At 44.7% G+C, this 16,278-nt stretch overlaps 1 protein-coding gene across 2 annotated transcripts; it reads right to left on the bottom strand.

Annotated features, from left to right (window-relative positions):
• Nucleotides 1-102: 102 nt before the first annotated feature.
• On the bottom strand, nucleotides 103-15,457 carry arhgef5 (Rho guanine nucleotide exchange factor (GEF) 5). 2 transcript variants are annotated; one of them, XM_076988368.1, is made up of 16 exons: nucleotides 15,095-15,457; nucleotides 14,906-14,984; nucleotides 10,255-13,731; nucleotides 9,242-9,290; nucleotides 8,957-9,003; nucleotides 7,956-8,314; nucleotides 7,699-7,859; nucleotides 6,945-7,097; nucleotides 6,649-6,778; nucleotides 5,402-5,476; nucleotides 5,224-5,313; nucleotides 4,669-4,811; nucleotides 4,425-4,568; nucleotides 1,439-1,509; nucleotides 1,155-1,259; nucleotides 103-719 (listed from the first exon to the last, which is right to left on the bottom strand). In XM_076988368.1, exons 3-16 carry the CDS (start codon nucleotides 13,709-13,711, stop codon nucleotides 577-579), a joined length of 5,127 nt encoding a protein of 1,708 aa, XP_076844483.1. In that variant the 5' UTR covers nucleotides 13,712-13,731; nucleotides 14,906-14,984; nucleotides 15,095-15,457; the 3' UTR covers nucleotides 103-576. The 2 variants fall into 2 exon arrangements, with proteins under 2 accessions (XP_076844483.1, XP_076844484.1); XM_076988369.1 differs by having other exon boundaries at nucleotides 14,922-14,984.
• Nucleotides 15,458-16,278: the final 821 nt, after the last annotated feature.

Here is a 16,278-nt window from a genome sequence, read left to right as displayed (position 1 = left end):
GCAGAACCTACATCCTTTTACTGGCCTGTCAGAGCCGTGAGTGCACAAAGAGCTCTTATGTTTTTGTTCTTATAAAGACAAATGAACACAGAACACTATATATCTCCCTAAATACCTCAGTGGTTTATACATTTCTTTTTATGTACAAACAAACCAGATACACTGTGTCCAAACTATAGACACTTTGTCAAACTATAGACACTTATGTACTGTGGCCATTTTTTGTATTGTACTGTTATACCAGTCAGGGGTATATACTGTGTGTAATGTATAAAATTCATATAATGGTGTTAAAAAAGCAATTAGATGTTGACCACAAATCCAATGTAGTTCTTGTATGCATTTCTATTTTCATTTTTGAAATGAAATAATGGTCCATATCCAATGTTGTAGTGATCTCTGGGGAGTTTAAAGCGTAGAATAATCCTGACGATCTTGTTTTTTAAAAAAGCAAAATGTTTTTAGTGCATTGAAATCTGCACTGAGAATCGTGACTCATCTGTAGAGCCGCACACTCATTGTTTCTGACTTTGCGTTGAGAACGTTGCGATTCCAGTGAGAGGCCGAGTAAATGTTTCAGACTGTGGCTGTTGCAGTTGTAATTTTCAGTGTGTCCGCCAGGTTGCACTGTCGAGCTGTTTCACTAGTTATAAGATCCAGATGAGACAACGGCACCCATCCACGCTGTCTGTCTGACAGACGAGTTCCCTCCACCCAGCCTGCGAAACAACACGGACTCATTACACTCATTCATACAATATCACCCAATTAAAACTACAATTGCATTATTTTCAGAGTTTATCTTTTGTCTTCAACTGTTAAAATGACAAACTGCCAACAAAATGTGGGCAGTCATGACCTGGTGGTTAGGGAACTGGTCTTGTGACCGGAGGGTCATGGGTTCGATTCCCAGACCTGAGGCCATGACTGAGGTGCCCCTGAGCAAGGCCCTTAACCCTCAATTGCTCACTTGTATAATGAAAATGTAAGTCACTCTGGATAAGGGCATCTTCCAAATGCCGTAAATGTAAAATGCAGTCACTTCTGTTCTGAACGTCAGGCCGAAGAGATCCACTCATGTCATCATAACACACGTGTTGGCGACCTGTGCTAATGTGTTTAATTCTCCACACTGTGATTATGGAACTTCTCACCATCACTGCTCTGCTTGTGCACCAGCAGGACATCGGCTTTCTCCAAGCTTAGTTCATCGGGTTGTTGGGCAACAAAAGCCCTCATGCACTGCATCTGTAGAAAATCTGTGGAGAGAAGAGTGTAAATGCTAAATGTCGTTTTGTACCAGTTGTTAATTGCACTTTGCATGTAGTCTGTCAAATATCTTTTTGTTGGAACAATAATATTTTAAAGTGTATTTGAAGAAAAAAAAACAATATACTTCTTTCTTTTGTAAGTAATGACATAAGGAAGGACCCCATACCCTGCGCTGCAGTGAAGTCAATTTCAGGATGGGGACGAGAGAGTGCAGAGATCCAGCGTAGTTTATCAGACCTGCAGGAGCAGCACAGTCAAATAGTCACACCACAGTCACAGTCACACCACATATTCACACCACAGTCACATAGTCACACCACATAGTCACACCATAGTCACACCACAGCCACATAGTCACATCACATAGTCACATAGTCACACCACAGTTACATAGTCACATCACAGTCACATAGCCACACCACATAGTCACAGTCACATAGTCACAGTACATCATGGACGTAATTTTGATGTCAAAAGTGGGGGGGACATAGATTCGTCGCTATTTAAATAATTGGTTTTAACCGTAAAAACTGGGGGGGACCAAAGCCGGCTTTTGAAAAAGTGGGGGGGACATGTCCCCCCCGCCCCCCCCCCCCCCCCAAAATTACGTCCGTGCAGTACATAGTCACATGGTCACACCAAATAGTCGCACCACAGTCACATAGTCACACCACAGAGTCACACCACAGAGTCACAATCGCACTGCATAGTCACAGGCTGGTAGCTGCTGAGTTCTGTTGGAATATCAGCAGATGTTCTGCATAGATGTTTCACTACTGAGGAATTGGCCATTTCATATTATGTGATCCAGTTGAGTAACTGGGTCACATATTCTTATAAAAATGAATTAACTGATTATATATCAGTAGCGAACCATGACCGTTAAACCTGTACATACACACACACACACACACACACACACACACACACACACACACACACACACACACACATTCTTCCTTTATATGAGCTTAAGTGACATCCCATTCCTAATCCATATGGTTCTATACAGCCCCGTCGACAGGAGGGGACAACCGGGTCTGTTGTCCCGGGCCCCAGGGCCAGGGGGGCCCATCAAAGAGCCCAGCAATTTATTTTTTATTTAAAGTCTATAATTTTTAAATAATCTTGAAATCTTTCATTAATATAAAATTCTGTACTCAAATTAAACTCAATGGCTAAAATATATATGTTTTTTTTTTACCTATCTGCATATTTTCCATTAAGTGCATACACCCCCGCATCCCACTGGAAAATGGTTTGATCCAGCACCGACCGTAACCGGCTGGTACCCGCCCAACAGCGGGAAATACAGTGGTGGATAGTTAAAGTAAATACAGAAATCTGGAGCGCAGAAAAGAAAGGAAAAACATTTACCTGACGAATTTTAATGTTGCATTGTGTTCCAGGTTTGAAAAGTGCTGGAATTTAGGCTAAAGTACTTGAAAATGCTTGAAATTGTAACTACTTCGTTTCACAACAAATAGCTGTCTGACTGAACAGTTCTCGTGAAGACGTTAAGATTGGGCGTTTTGAAAATAAACAACCATTAAATAATGTGATAAAAAGCGAATTATTTCGAGTATATGTATAAATATTTAACTTAATTAAGCTTAACGTGCTGGAAAATATTGAAATGGACCTTTAAAGTGAAGTACAAGTGCTTTAATTCCACATTATAAAGGTGTATGAACCCTGCAAACATGACTTTGTTCATTGCGCTGAAGCGCGTCGCGCGCGAAGTTACAAAAGTCAAGAGGTGCACGACCTCGCGAATGGACAGCGCGCGAGGCCCTCGCACACGGGCGGTGCCACTGCGATTACGTCATTTTCGCGCGAACCCTCGTGACGCGTCAAGTATAAACCAGTCAGCTGTCAGAAACAGCTTTGATGTGTGGCTATATTATATACTATATGACCTAACAGAAGTATTGTCAAATGACGAATTTCAAATGACGTGCGCCGGGGGGAGGGGGGGGGGGGGCACATTAAACTTTCTTGTCCCGGGCCCTAGCAAGACTGTCAACGGGCCTGGTTCTATATGACGTTAGGCCCCCCTTTGGAGCTAGAACAGCTTCAACTCTTCTGGGAAGGCTGTCCACAAGGTTTAGGAGTGTGTATATGTGTATTTTTGACCATTCTTCCAGAAGCGCATATGTGAGGTTGGACGAGAAGGCATGGCTCTCAGTCTCCACTCTAATTCACCCCAAAGGTGTTCTATTGGGTTGAGGTCAGGACTCTGTGCAGGCCAGCCAAGTTCACTCACACCAGACTCTGCCATCCATGTCTTTATGAACCTTGCTTTGGGCACTGGTGCACAGTCATGTTGGAAGAGGAAGGGGTCAGCTCCAAACTGTTCCCACAAAGTTGGGAGCATGGAATTGTCCAAAATGTCTTGGTATGCTGAAGCATTCAGAGTTCCTTTCACTGGAACTAAGGGGCCAAGCCCAGCTCCTGAAAAACAACCCCACACCATAATCCCCCCTCCACCAAACTTTACACTTGGTATAATGCAGTCAGACAAGTACCGTTCTCCTGGCAACCGCCAAACCCAGACTTGTCCATCAGATTGCCAGATGGAGAAGCACAATTTGTCACTCCAGAGAACGTGCGTCCACTGCTCTAGAGTCCAGTGGCAGCGTTACACCACTGTATCCGATGCTTTGCACTGCACTTGGTGATGTATGGCTTGGATGCAGCTGCTCAACCATAGAAACCCATTCCATGAAGCTCTCTGTGCACTGTTCTTGAGTTAATATGAAGGCCACATGAAGTTTAGATGTCTGTAGTGATTGAATTGGCAGAAAGTTGGCGACCTCTTCGCGATATGCGCTTCAGAATTTATGTGGCCTACCACTTCATGGCGGAGTTGCTGTCATTCCCAAACACATTCACTGTGGAATATTTAGGAGTGAGGAAATTTCACAACTGGATTTGTTGCACAGGTGGCATCCTATCACAGTTCCACGCTGGAATTCACTGAGCTCCTGTGAGCTACCCATTATTTCACAAATGTTTGAAAAAACAGTCTGCATGCTTAGGTGCTTAATTTTATACACCTGTGGCCATGGAAGTGATTGGAACACCTGATTCCAATAATTTGTATATAGTAATAATTGCTCTTTTTAGCTTGTGTGCTCGTCTATACTCACAGTGTGTCTGTTCCCAGGAGTAGAGCTTTATTGCCTATGTACAAGCGAAACACGTTCTTCTGCGAAGAGTGAAGCTTCATTTTGAAGTTTTCTACGCGCAGCTCGGACACGCGGCCATGCTCGATCACCGTGAACCGGTTACCTCTGCACAAAGATAGAAGACGCCATCGAGCTATCAACATTTTGTTTGAAAAAATATATTTTGATATGAAAGGAAGAGATGCAAAAGAATAGACCAACTCACTCTTTGGGCAGAGACAGAAGCACGTAGTCGTTGAAGAGATGCATGTACGCACTTCTCTCCGTCTCCTTCGGAGGTAAATCTCTCAGCTCAGTCACGGGGCCTTCCCTCACCAGCCTACGTGACTGACTGATCAGTGGTAGTGTCTGACACACACACACACACACACACACACACACACACACACACACACACACACACACACACACACACACACACACACGTTTTTCTTTGGAATTGTTGGCTTCCTATGGCAGTTCCCCTTTTGGATTCTCTGATCAGTAATGTAGGTAAAAAAATGTATGAATATTTTTGTTTTCTTTTGCATATATAAATTTGTATTTATTGTTTGTATTTCGTAACTTTTTCTGACCTAATAATTGTGTCTTTCCCCAAACCGCCATATTGCTGTAAATATTACTGTTACAATAAAACCCAAGAGGACCCAGAATAAAGACATTTTAAGGAAGTCTTTCGAGTATCTTGTGAGGTGTTCATGAACTGCTGTAGTGTCACCACGTTTTCTACAGTTCCAGGTACATGGAGGTGCCTCCTCACCTTGCACTCAAAGTCCACCCTTGCATTGAGCGACACCAGTGATTCAATGCTCTTCATCTGAGATATACTGTCATTACTCTCTTGTATCATCTGCAGACAAGACAAGCAGCAAAACAGTCTTGTGATGCCGTTATGGGTTTTTTTGGGAGGTGGGGGGGTATTGGAGAAGGATGCGTACCTTCTCCAGTAACTTCATGGCTTTGATGGCTTGTGCCTCACCCTTCGTCTTTGGAGCTGTTCTCTTGGCAATGTTCTGGAAGACCCAGAGAAATGGAAGGAAAGAATGTTAGATAACGTTAAATGTGGACCTATTCTCTAAATGATTAATATTCTTAATATGGTAACATATACTGTAGAAGACATTTGCCAGCATTTTTGCATTTAAGCGGCGCTTATATCTAGCAGAAAAACGAGAGTTTGCCTGCATCTTTATTCAATCTCAGGTCACTCACTACTTTAGTGCTGTTTCAGTGCAGTGGAGGCTCTGACACCAGACTGAAAACCATCATTTATTTGCATTGCTTTAACGATCATTCAACTGGGCTGACACATTTTCAATGATTTTGCCAAGGAAAGGGAGGTTAGATATAGATAATTACTGATAATTGTGGGATCAAGATGTCTGTTCTTTAATGGTTTAACCACTGCAGTTTCAATAATACTATGGAATTCTCCTAGTGGCAGAGACTGATTAACAATCATTAGAACATCATTAGATAATGAGATCAGAACCATTTTAATTAACATGTTGGTAAAGGGCCCAGTTCACATGTAGATGATTTTAGTGATGAAATCACATCAAATAGTGTTACCATGTCAACTTCTTGGAAATAATACATATTATAAGACACAGGAGGTGGTGTTCACTAGCCGGTCTGTACTTCTGAACAGGGCAGCTGAGTTATTATTGGATGAATCCATTAAGTTGGTGAAGTCTGTGCTGATTTCACTTCACTGTTGTTATTCTCCAATGTTGTTTTATAAATATTAAAATGTACTTCCAATTTTGACCTTCGCCAACGTTTCTCAGCTTGAACAGATGGAGTGTTTCTCCAGGGCAGCTTAATTCTACCAGAAATAATTTGTTACCTTTGGTGTTTCAACTAACTCATCCCCAGTTTCTGTGAGGGGAGGGAGGGACTGTGTCATGTCCATGAAGGCCACAAAGCTAGTTCTGTCTCACTGGAATTTTACTTTTTTATAAATGTAATTTTAATTTTAAATCTAGTTCTGCCTGATACGGAATTAATTTGTTTTCCAACACCCCTCTTTTTTATTATCTTTTATTTTATTTCATATATGACCTCTCCGAGAATGGATGGATAATATTTTGAATGAGAAGATGTGTCTCAGGGAGAGAGAGAGAGAGAGAGAGAGAGAGAGAGAGAGGGGAACTTCAAGAGAAACAGCTAGGAGCATGTGCACCTGTACTAGCAGTTTGAGGCGGGTTATTCTCTGGAAGGGGAGGATGAGGAAGGAACGGAAGGGAAGTCTCTGGCACTTGGGGCTGTGCTCCAACTTCTCCACCATGTGACGAAACGCAGGATTCTCATTCCTGTACCACACAACAAGGAGCAAACACGAGTCAGTGTGTAAACGCCAGTGAGGGAGGATCATGCCTCTACATACCAGACTGCAGTGATAATCTTTTCTAATGAAACAGAAAAAAACCACTGGTGACAATAGTAAAACAATGAATGATTTACACAGACAACACTCACATTAATTTTTGGTATGTCTTGTCTTGGTATGATTGGTTGGTGAGGTAGGGCACGTAGACCGATCGGAACCGCGGACAGTGTTTAATGATGATGTCACAGACGGTAAAGTGCATGAGGTCACTCTCCACTCTTTGCTCCAGTTGAGTGAAGAAACTGCACAGCACAGTAGCATTGAGGTTAGAACAGTGTCACACAACAACACAATTACAGATGAATGACCAGTAGGTGAATGTAGCATTTCAATGCAACAGAATAGCCAATGTGTTGAATTTTATCTATTTATCTATAGGGGAAACAGATAAGAAGTTTAAAACCAAGACAACTACAATTTGGGAGGAATCTCGGATAAAGAATTGCACATTTTGTAATGTGTGCCATATTTTGTCAATTGTGATTTTTTACATCGCAATCGAAATTTGTCCTCCGCTTTTAACCCATCTGTGCAGTTAGAACACACACACACACACTAGTGATTACTAGGGGGCTGTGGATCACACGTGCCCAGAGCGGTGGGCAGCCCTAGCCCGGCGCCCGGGGAGCAGTTGGGGTTAGGTGCCTTGCTCAATGGCACCTCAGTCATGGCCTCAGGTCTGGGAATCGAACCCACGACCCTCCGGTCACAAGACCAGTTCTCTAACCACCAGGACATGACTGCCATTTAGTAAAAATGTTAATGATTTTATTAGTCTCTTACATTAGTACTTAATTAATATCCATTATTCCATTAACAAGAATCATTGCCATAAATTCTTACCTGTGACTGATGGCTCTGACATCACCGAGCCTGGAGAAAAGCCAGTTCTTGTCCTGCGTGGTCAAGAGTGTGTTTAGCTGTTTGGACTTGACGAAGTGCTCCACCACGATGTCCAGGCTACTGCAGTACGATGCCTCTGAGGTGACCACCTCGAACCTCACCTAACCAACACACAGTTGTCAGTCAGCCATGTTTTGTTGTTACCCCCGCAGACATCCCTTATCCAGTGTCCCAGTCCAACCGAAGCGGTGCACTACCTCCTGCAGACGTCTCTCGTCAGCGCTGAGAGTCTTAAGCTCGGGGTTGCTCCTCACACCGGGCAGGTCCTGCCACAGCATGGGCGAGGAGGTGAAGGACCTGGAGAATCGAGGAGACGAGGGGCTCTGGGACGGGGTCAGAGCCCCACTCAAAGAGCTGGAATGGGTCAGGGTATGGGGGTGGGGCACAGGTGGGATAGGTGGGAGGGGCCTGCGTGCCAGCTTGGGGGAGGGACAGGAAGTGGAGGATTCTAGAGTGGGAGGAGCCTCCCCAAACGTAGAGGAGGTGTCAGAATGAGCCTGATGCAGGATCTCTCTGTTCTGAACCACTTCACTGTACTGCTGGTATAACTGAGAATCTGGGATAAAGAAAAAAATATGAAGGCATAAGCGAGTAATAAACAAACACCGCGTCGTGTGTGTGTGTGTTGTTACTCGACTCCTATATGCTCAGCCCCACCCATGGTGGGAGTGCTGAGTGTGGTTGAGAGATGCAACATGTTCAGGCAGATCTCTAGGAACACAGGAGAGCTCCACACAGACTGCTCAACATGCCAGCGTCACTCAACAGCTGTTCTGCGGGTTTGTGATTCTGCAGGCTTGCATGCACAAACCTGCCCCAAGCCCATAAGGACTAGATAAAAACAGTACAAGTGGACTAGATCACCAAATGTAAACTCAACAACCACATCTGTTGCACTGCTGCTGAGGCCCTTTGTGTCGTACACATTAAGCCGTTATACTGCACTACAGGTTTGCAAATACACAGCAGTTAGCAATGCCCGTGTGATGTCAGCACTTTTCCTAGGGGGCATTTTACACAGTGTTTTGCTGAGACAGCTCACAAGTTGTTCAGATATTTAAGTAGCGTGAATAAAAATGCACGGAGTCAAATATGCACATCTGTGCTGGTCAGGTCACCTTATAGCGAGGTCTAATATATACAGTTTACATTCACTCAGCTCAGTAGATGTGAGCTCTCACAGCTGATTCACACTCACTGTAATATTTGGATTTCCTCATTCTTGTCCTGTTGAGCATGCCTTTCCTAGAAGAGAGAATATTTAGAGAGAAGAGTTGTGGCTTATGCCATAAAAGCAGCACTAGACATGTAAATGTAACAGAAAGCATCAAGGCCAGATTGGTCAGATATAATGTAGTTAATGGGTATAGGCTGCCGGGCGATGGCGTTCAGTGGACTGAGATATTCAGTGTTGATAGATCGTGTTGACAGGTCAGCTAAAAGCTTCACTTAATAGACTTTGTAATGAAGATGGTTCACTTGCTTCATGTCAGCTTCACTCCAGGTGAATCGCAATTCATCATATTCACTGTCTGTATAACACACACACACACACACACACACACACACAAACTTTAGCAAGGCACAGATAAGGCAGCACTGAAATGTATGCTCTATATATCAACCAATTGAATGAGTCCAGACGTCTCTCAGACAGATTCACTGTATCTTAATACAGACCAGCGAGTCACTTCGATTACTGGTTCTGCTCTGGTAGAGAGTAGCTGTTTCAGATCAGCATAAAGATAAATGCATATATTCAACTTTATTGTAATTGCTTGGTACAGGTACGGGCAACAGAGGTTGCTGGCGATGTGTGACAGGTAGTCACAGACCAATCCTGATCCCGTTCTCACACACACACACACACACACACACACACACACACACACACACACACACACAGGGTGTCTGTGAGTCACTCCCAGCACTGTCAGTCCTGCTGCCAAAACAAAACTCACAATTCTGGACTGAAAATTATATTCACTTGCTTGACTCACATATTGCTCAAATATTTTTTAAGTCTCTGTACCTCTGCTTTGTTTATACCTTGTTGTGTTTCTAAGTGTAATTTACATTCTGTGTATATTAAACTTTCAAGTGAATCTTTTGTGCATGTGTGTCCTACCTGGTGCTTTGAGTTCTGTGATGTGTTAAATTTGCAGCCTTATCAATTTCAGTAAAACACAGCAGGAGACTTTCATATCATGAAAGTAGTAGATTCATATCTTTTACAGCTTTCAGTGATACATCTTCTCAATACTATTATGTTCTGATGAAGTGATAAAGATGATACAGACTTCAAGAAAAGCCTAAAACTGATTAATGTGGACCTTTCTTTCTTTTTTAAGGTAAGTGTTGTGATGTTCTCGCTATCTTCTGTCTCTGTGGGCCTAACCCAATTTACTTATAAGATTTCCTTCTGTTTACATTCTTAAACTCAAGCAGAGATGTGTAATAAAACTAAAGAAAGTAGTTTCCCTTGTTCCTGCTCACCTGAGGGTAATACTAGTGTCCGGCGGTCTCTCCCTCCTCCTCCTCCCTCCTCACCTTCGTCCTGTTTTTCTGTCTTTCGGAATCCTATCCTCCTAAACCGCGCGTCATTCCCCAGATCTCGGAAGCTGCTGGAGCTCAGGAGATCCCATACCCCCTTCTTCTTCTTCTTCTCCGGCTTCTTCCTGCTTTCCTCCTTCTCCGTCTCGCCTTCCGACGAGAGGCTGTATGCGTCAGGACTGGGCAGAACCAGGTCGCCTTCAGCCTCCTCGTCTGTCTCACCCTCCAGAAATTCTTTCTCTATCCGCAGTTTCTCTGCCTCCTCGTCCTCCTCCGATTCCCTCTCCACCAGGATGATGATTTCCTTCCCTGCTGGCATGTCCACCTTCGTGTGCGCCAGTGCCACGCCGTCTCCGCCCACGTCCCTTTCCTCTGTTCTTGCCTGTATCTGCTCAGGGTCCACACATTTCCTCTCGTTACCGTGCTTGCGGGGTTTCAGGACGACGCCGTAGAGGGGTGAGGCAGAAGATACGGCATCTCCCTGACGTTCCACCTCCGCACGGGTGCCGTTGGGCCGCTCGCTTTGTGTGTTCAGCTCGGTCACGTTAAGGTCTCCGTCGTCGGAGGAGCCTAGGATCTCGTGGAGAATGTTCTTCGCCCATTTGACATGAGGAGCAGCAGAGTGACGCTTTCTATCCTCTGGTGGACGTTGCGTCTCCTCTGACTGGAAACTCCTCTCCACGTCTCCACCTTCCTCTCTGTTTTGGGAACATGTGTCATTAATGTCTGTAACCTGCTGATGCTCTGCTGATGAAATTTCCTTGGTAATCTCATGATCTTCTGCTTTTCCTGAGTCATGGCTGCTTGACGTCCCCTCAGGCAAAGGCAGGCTATGTCCTGTGCTGACGCTTTCCGCTTGTGTGGTTTCTTCTGATGTGCCACATCCTTCCCTCACTGACTCCTCTGTAGTGAATATGTCCCTGGATGGCTCTACATCCTGATCAACTTCACTGTTATCCCCAGAGTCCACAGCTGAGTGCTGATTGGCCTCCTCCTCCTCCATGTGATCCATCGGGGGGCTTTGATTGGATCCTGACCTAGGAAGAGGTTGACCAACCACACAAAAGACAGTGACAGCGTGGTCACTTCTCTCCTTGGTCATTCCGGTTTCAATCTCTCCCTCCCTCTGGTGGATTCTTGTGAGTGGCTCTCTAGTGAGATCCTCTCTAATTTCACCATCCCAGAATTCTTCACAGTCCTCAAACTCCACCTCATCCTCATCTCCTCCACTAGACACAGTCACAAATTCGTCCTCTCCTGATATCACTCTCTCCTTTCCTTCTCCCTCCCACTCCTCCTCATCTCCCTCTTTCCCCTCAGAGTCCACGGATCTGTCGCTCTCTCTCTCTGACCCTCCGTCACTCCCCTCCAAGTCATTGGACATATTTTCTGCCTCTTCTGTTTGCCAGGGGGCATCTAAACCCTGTCCGGTATCAAAAACAGGCTCCGTGTCTTCATCACTTATGCTTCTCTCTTCTATGATCTCTCTGTCATCATCATTTCTGAACTCTCCAGCGATGTCTAGATTCCCAGAGCTGTCCTCAGGCAATGGTTTTTCTGTCTCATGCTTCCTGTCCTCTGCTGTCTCTCCTTTATCCCTCAATTCCTGTCTGTATCTCTCCGCATATCTTTCCCTCAATCTTTCTCTTTCTCTGAACTCCTCCTCCTGTGACTCAGTTCTCTCTCTTTCTGATCGAGGCGGCAGCCACATTTTCTTCAGTGGTCTCCGGTTCCTCTCAGTTTTCTCTCCTTCTCTCTCTTTCTCAGATTCTACTTCCTCTTTCTCTGGCCTCCCTCTTGCCTCTCCTCCCCACTCTTCCTTTGTCACACCCTGCCTTTCCTCACTTCGCTTCTTCCTTTTCTCCTCAGCACACTCAGAAGTGCTGGCTCTCTTTTCGTCTTTCACTCCTCTCCTCCTCTGTTCATCCACTGCGTTGCTCCCTGACAGGCACTCTGCGCTGTGGACCACCGTCTTCATCTTCCTGTACACATCAGTCAGCCTCTGGCTACTTCTTCCTTTCCTTTCATCCTCCAAGCTCCTCCGTCTCCCCGTTTCCCTCCACTCTAGGTACACGCCCATCCCTCTCTCCGCTCCATAAGAGTGCGCCTGTGATGTCTCCCTCTCCTCTCTCCACTGCCTGTCGCCCAGATCTTGCTTTCTTTTCCTGTGCTGACTGACTTCATCCCTCTGTCCGTCAGATCCTCTCTCCTCTCTTACCCCATCTCTCTTTTTCATCTCTCTCTCTCTCGACCGCTCAACAAACCCTTCCATCATCCACTCTCTGTTCCTTTCTCTCCCACCTGATCCCAAAGTATCTGTTTCTCTCCCTTTTGTCATGTCTCTTTCTCTTGTTCTCTCAATCTCTCTGTACCTCTCTCCTTCTCTCACTCTTTCCCTAGGCCTTACTGTTTCACACGGAGCCCCCGAGTCCTCTCCACTTGGCACATCTCTCTCTTTCTCCACGTCACCCTCACTCTTTTTCTGTCTGTATCTATCTTTCCTCCCCGCCCTGATCCTCTCGTCCATCTCTTCACGATCTGAATAATTCTCTCGGTTTCCTTCCATCAGTCTTCTGCTTTGAGGCGATGGGAGGCAGTCTTCTCTATCTGTGGGCCCTGGTCGGACTCTCTCTCCGTCTCCCCCTCTCCCCCTCGTGTTCAGGCGGTCATTGACCTCTGTGTGTCTCTCTCTCCATCTTTCCCTCTTGTCGTGCTCCCACCCTCTCTGTCTCGTTCTGTCCGACTCCGCTGCCTCTCCTCTTCTCCCTCCACCTCTTCTCATCTCTTCTCTATCCCTTTTCATCTCCTCTCTCAGCTCTCTGTGCCTCTGCACCTCCCTCCGCTTGGCTTCTCTTTCTCTCTCTCTGTCTCTGCCACTCACATCCGTCTCCCTTGGACGTCCCGTGCCCCTCTCCCCTCCTCTCTCATGACCCTGATAATTGTAGTAGTTCTTCCCTTCTTCTCTTTCATTACTCCTCCTCCTGGTTCTGGGGAAGGTGTCTCCTGTCCCTCTCTCTCTTTCTCTGACCTCGCCGATCATCAAGTTCTGTACCGAGGCAAATCGTCCATTTTTGTCTCTGCTGTCCTCCCTCCTCCTGTCCCTGTCTTTCAATTCTGTGTCTCCCGCTCTCCCCTTGAATGCACCGAATCTCTCTCTGTCCCTCTGCTCTGCGTCCACCTCCCTCCTCCCCTCTCTTGGTCTCTTCCATATTCTGTCCATCTCTCTAGCTCTCTGTCCTTCCCTTTCCCTCTCTCGTTCGGCCCGGGAGCTGGGACCAGCTTGGGGTCTGGCCTCGCGACTTATCCACTCGCTTGACTGATAGCCCCTGTCACGCGTAGCTGGGCTGGGTGACCGGTGTAAGGGCTCCTCGGTGGTCCAATTTGTGCGTTTGGTTTCCATGGCAACATTATTTAGACAATCTGTCAGGGACAAATATTTATGACTTATTGACGTTCACAGTGTGTTTGATGATGTAAGTAAAAATCAATCTGATTTTAATAGCAATGTGTACAATGTATACTTTCAAAAATCAATGATCAATAAAGTCAGACAAGTACAGAAAAAAATTTTACACTGGAATTGCTTTACAGTTAATTTCAAACACTTCACGCTCACTGGTCACTTATTTCAAACATTTTTTTACAGTTATACTGCATCAAATGTGCAGTGCAAATGTTGCTGAGGTCAGTTTGTCAGCTGTCCTGTATTATAATGGAACACTGGTCAGTTTCGGAGCACAGGACCATCGCTGAGCTGATATTTGAGTAGCGGACCAAGCTCAACGCAGCAGTAACAGAGGAATAAACGTGGCACTTTTGTGCATTTGGAACTGTTCAAAGCTCATCAGACACACCAGCACTGCTGGAGTTCCTCCATGTACCCGTGAGACTACCAGGATCAAAAGGGTCTCATACCCCAAAAACATCAAGTCAACAGGGTCCATCTCCAGAAGAACTGCATGGTGACTAATTCATATTGTACACGGGAGAAGGAACTCTACCTGCACACCTGTGTTTCTATTAACACTAATATATGGATCCTTCCCACTCTATATTTGTGTGTATTTTGGTCCAATACTTCAAATTAACAGAATATAGTCAAACCCCTACATTTTAAATATCAGCAATGTGTAAAAAAGAGGCTGATATTCTAACTCTATCTCATAAACCTCTTTAGTTTTTCTAGCCACATTATGCAAATATCAGCACTGCATTAACCACAAGAACAACAATCTTTTCCTATTGTGGCATTATTCTCTTTACAATGAGTAAACTGTCACTTTGCAAAGAATGCAGTTAAACCCACAACCAATTTGGGATCTTTCTGCTGTGATTTATAGGACATTTCACACCTCTACACCTAAGAAACCAAAACTGAAACAAACCACAAGAAAGGTACTGCATTGATAAGAAAAAATAGCAAGATTTTAACTTGGCTGATAAACTAAAGCAAAGTGTGGATCATAGTTCAAATGAGCTCATGTCTCTAGCACACCTAACTCAGTTGATTACTGTTGGCAGTGTAAGTTAACCACAATGAGGGCAGGATATAGTATTCAAAAAGAATGCTAAGGACATTCTGCAGAGGGCTCACCTGAGAGATGTCTCACCTGAGTGGTGTCTCGGGGGAGGTGGACCTCTTCTCCCGGCCGTGTCTCTCTCTTCCTCAGGAGCTAGCAGGAATTGCACAACAGACAAACATTCCACATACCTGCGTGTGCTCGCTGAGTGGATCAATGCTGAGAGCAAGATAACTGTGTTGCTGTAATGGCGATTGAATTACCTCCTTTTTAACTCCAAATGTTTACAGCACTGCCAGAGGTTCTTCACCGCTGCTCTGCTCTCTTAGTGCTGCCTGACCTTCTTTCTCCTCAAATTCCCAAACAAGTCTGAACAGTTAACGGAGATCTTCTCTGCTCCTCCTTTATTACTTTCACTCCCACTCTGGAGTAAGAAACAGCAGAACACACATTTCTACACACACCAGATTTTCAGGAGCTCTGTGGGTCTCCCTTCCATTCTCCAGCGGTACAATCCAAAGAGATTTAAACAGCTGCCCAAGTGTTGGTCCAGTATTTCAGGCGTGTCTCCCCTGTCCCCCACCTCCTACGGGCTCCTCTCTCGCTCTGAACAGGAAGTACACCTTCTGAGAGTCTCTGTGCTGCACTGTGATTGGAGAGATTAGAGGTGTCGGGTGTGTCTGTAAACTAGGCAGGTACAAACAGGGCAGAAGGAGTGAAAGTCATGCGGAGAGGGGGAGGGGAGAATACGTGTGAGTATGCAGTAAATGAGAAATAAGAAGCAACTTGAGAAGAAGAGCACTTGAATGCTGAATGCAAGGCACAATAACTAACAAAACTACAGACCTGTAAAAGTACTGCCTTTAGCACAAGCTCACAAAGGTTAAACCACAGAACAGCTTTGAATGTGTGATTTTAGAAACAAGAAGATAATGTGAAAATGTGGCATATTATTACAGGTTTCCTATTTATTAGCAAGGCTGTTTTCTAAAACAATAACTTTTGTGTCCCCAAATCATAGAGAAACCAGAGAAAAATAATCACATAAGCTTTTTGAAACATGATTGCTTTATATTTAAAAGTTCTAAGACTCGTGAAAGGCCCCACAGATGGGTGTGACCGATAAGTACTTTATTTAATTTAATTGATATTTAAATTTCACAGTTGTTTTGGTGGGACATACCTTTGGAATTGGATGTAGGAATTGGATGTGTCAAACATGAATTAAAGTAGCATACGGTTTTAGATTTTTCTGTTGACTCCCTGTGTTTAATCACCCTGAGGGGGTTTGGGTTTTCCTATTGTAAAAAAAAAAAAAAACATTTTCAACTTAGGACAAACAACTATTGTGTTTTCAGCAATAGTAAGACTTTGATTATCAGATGCGATTAAAGGGGACTCTAATTAACGTAGGTTTTGATTAATGGAGACTCTTATTAAAGTAGGT

This window comes from Brachyhypopomus gauderio, unplaced genomic scaffold (genome assembly GCF_052324685.1).
Source record: "Brachyhypopomus gauderio isolate BG-103 unplaced genomic scaffold, BGAUD_0.2 sc62, whole genome shotgun sequence".
In the NCBI taxonomy this organism is placed as follows: domain Eukaryota; kingdom Metazoa; phylum Chordata; class Actinopteri; order Gymnotiformes; family Hypopomidae; genus Brachyhypopomus; species Brachyhypopomus gauderio.
The sequence above is the reverse complement of the archived record's forward strand: the minus strand, read 5'-3'. Positions and strand labels throughout refer to the sequence as shown.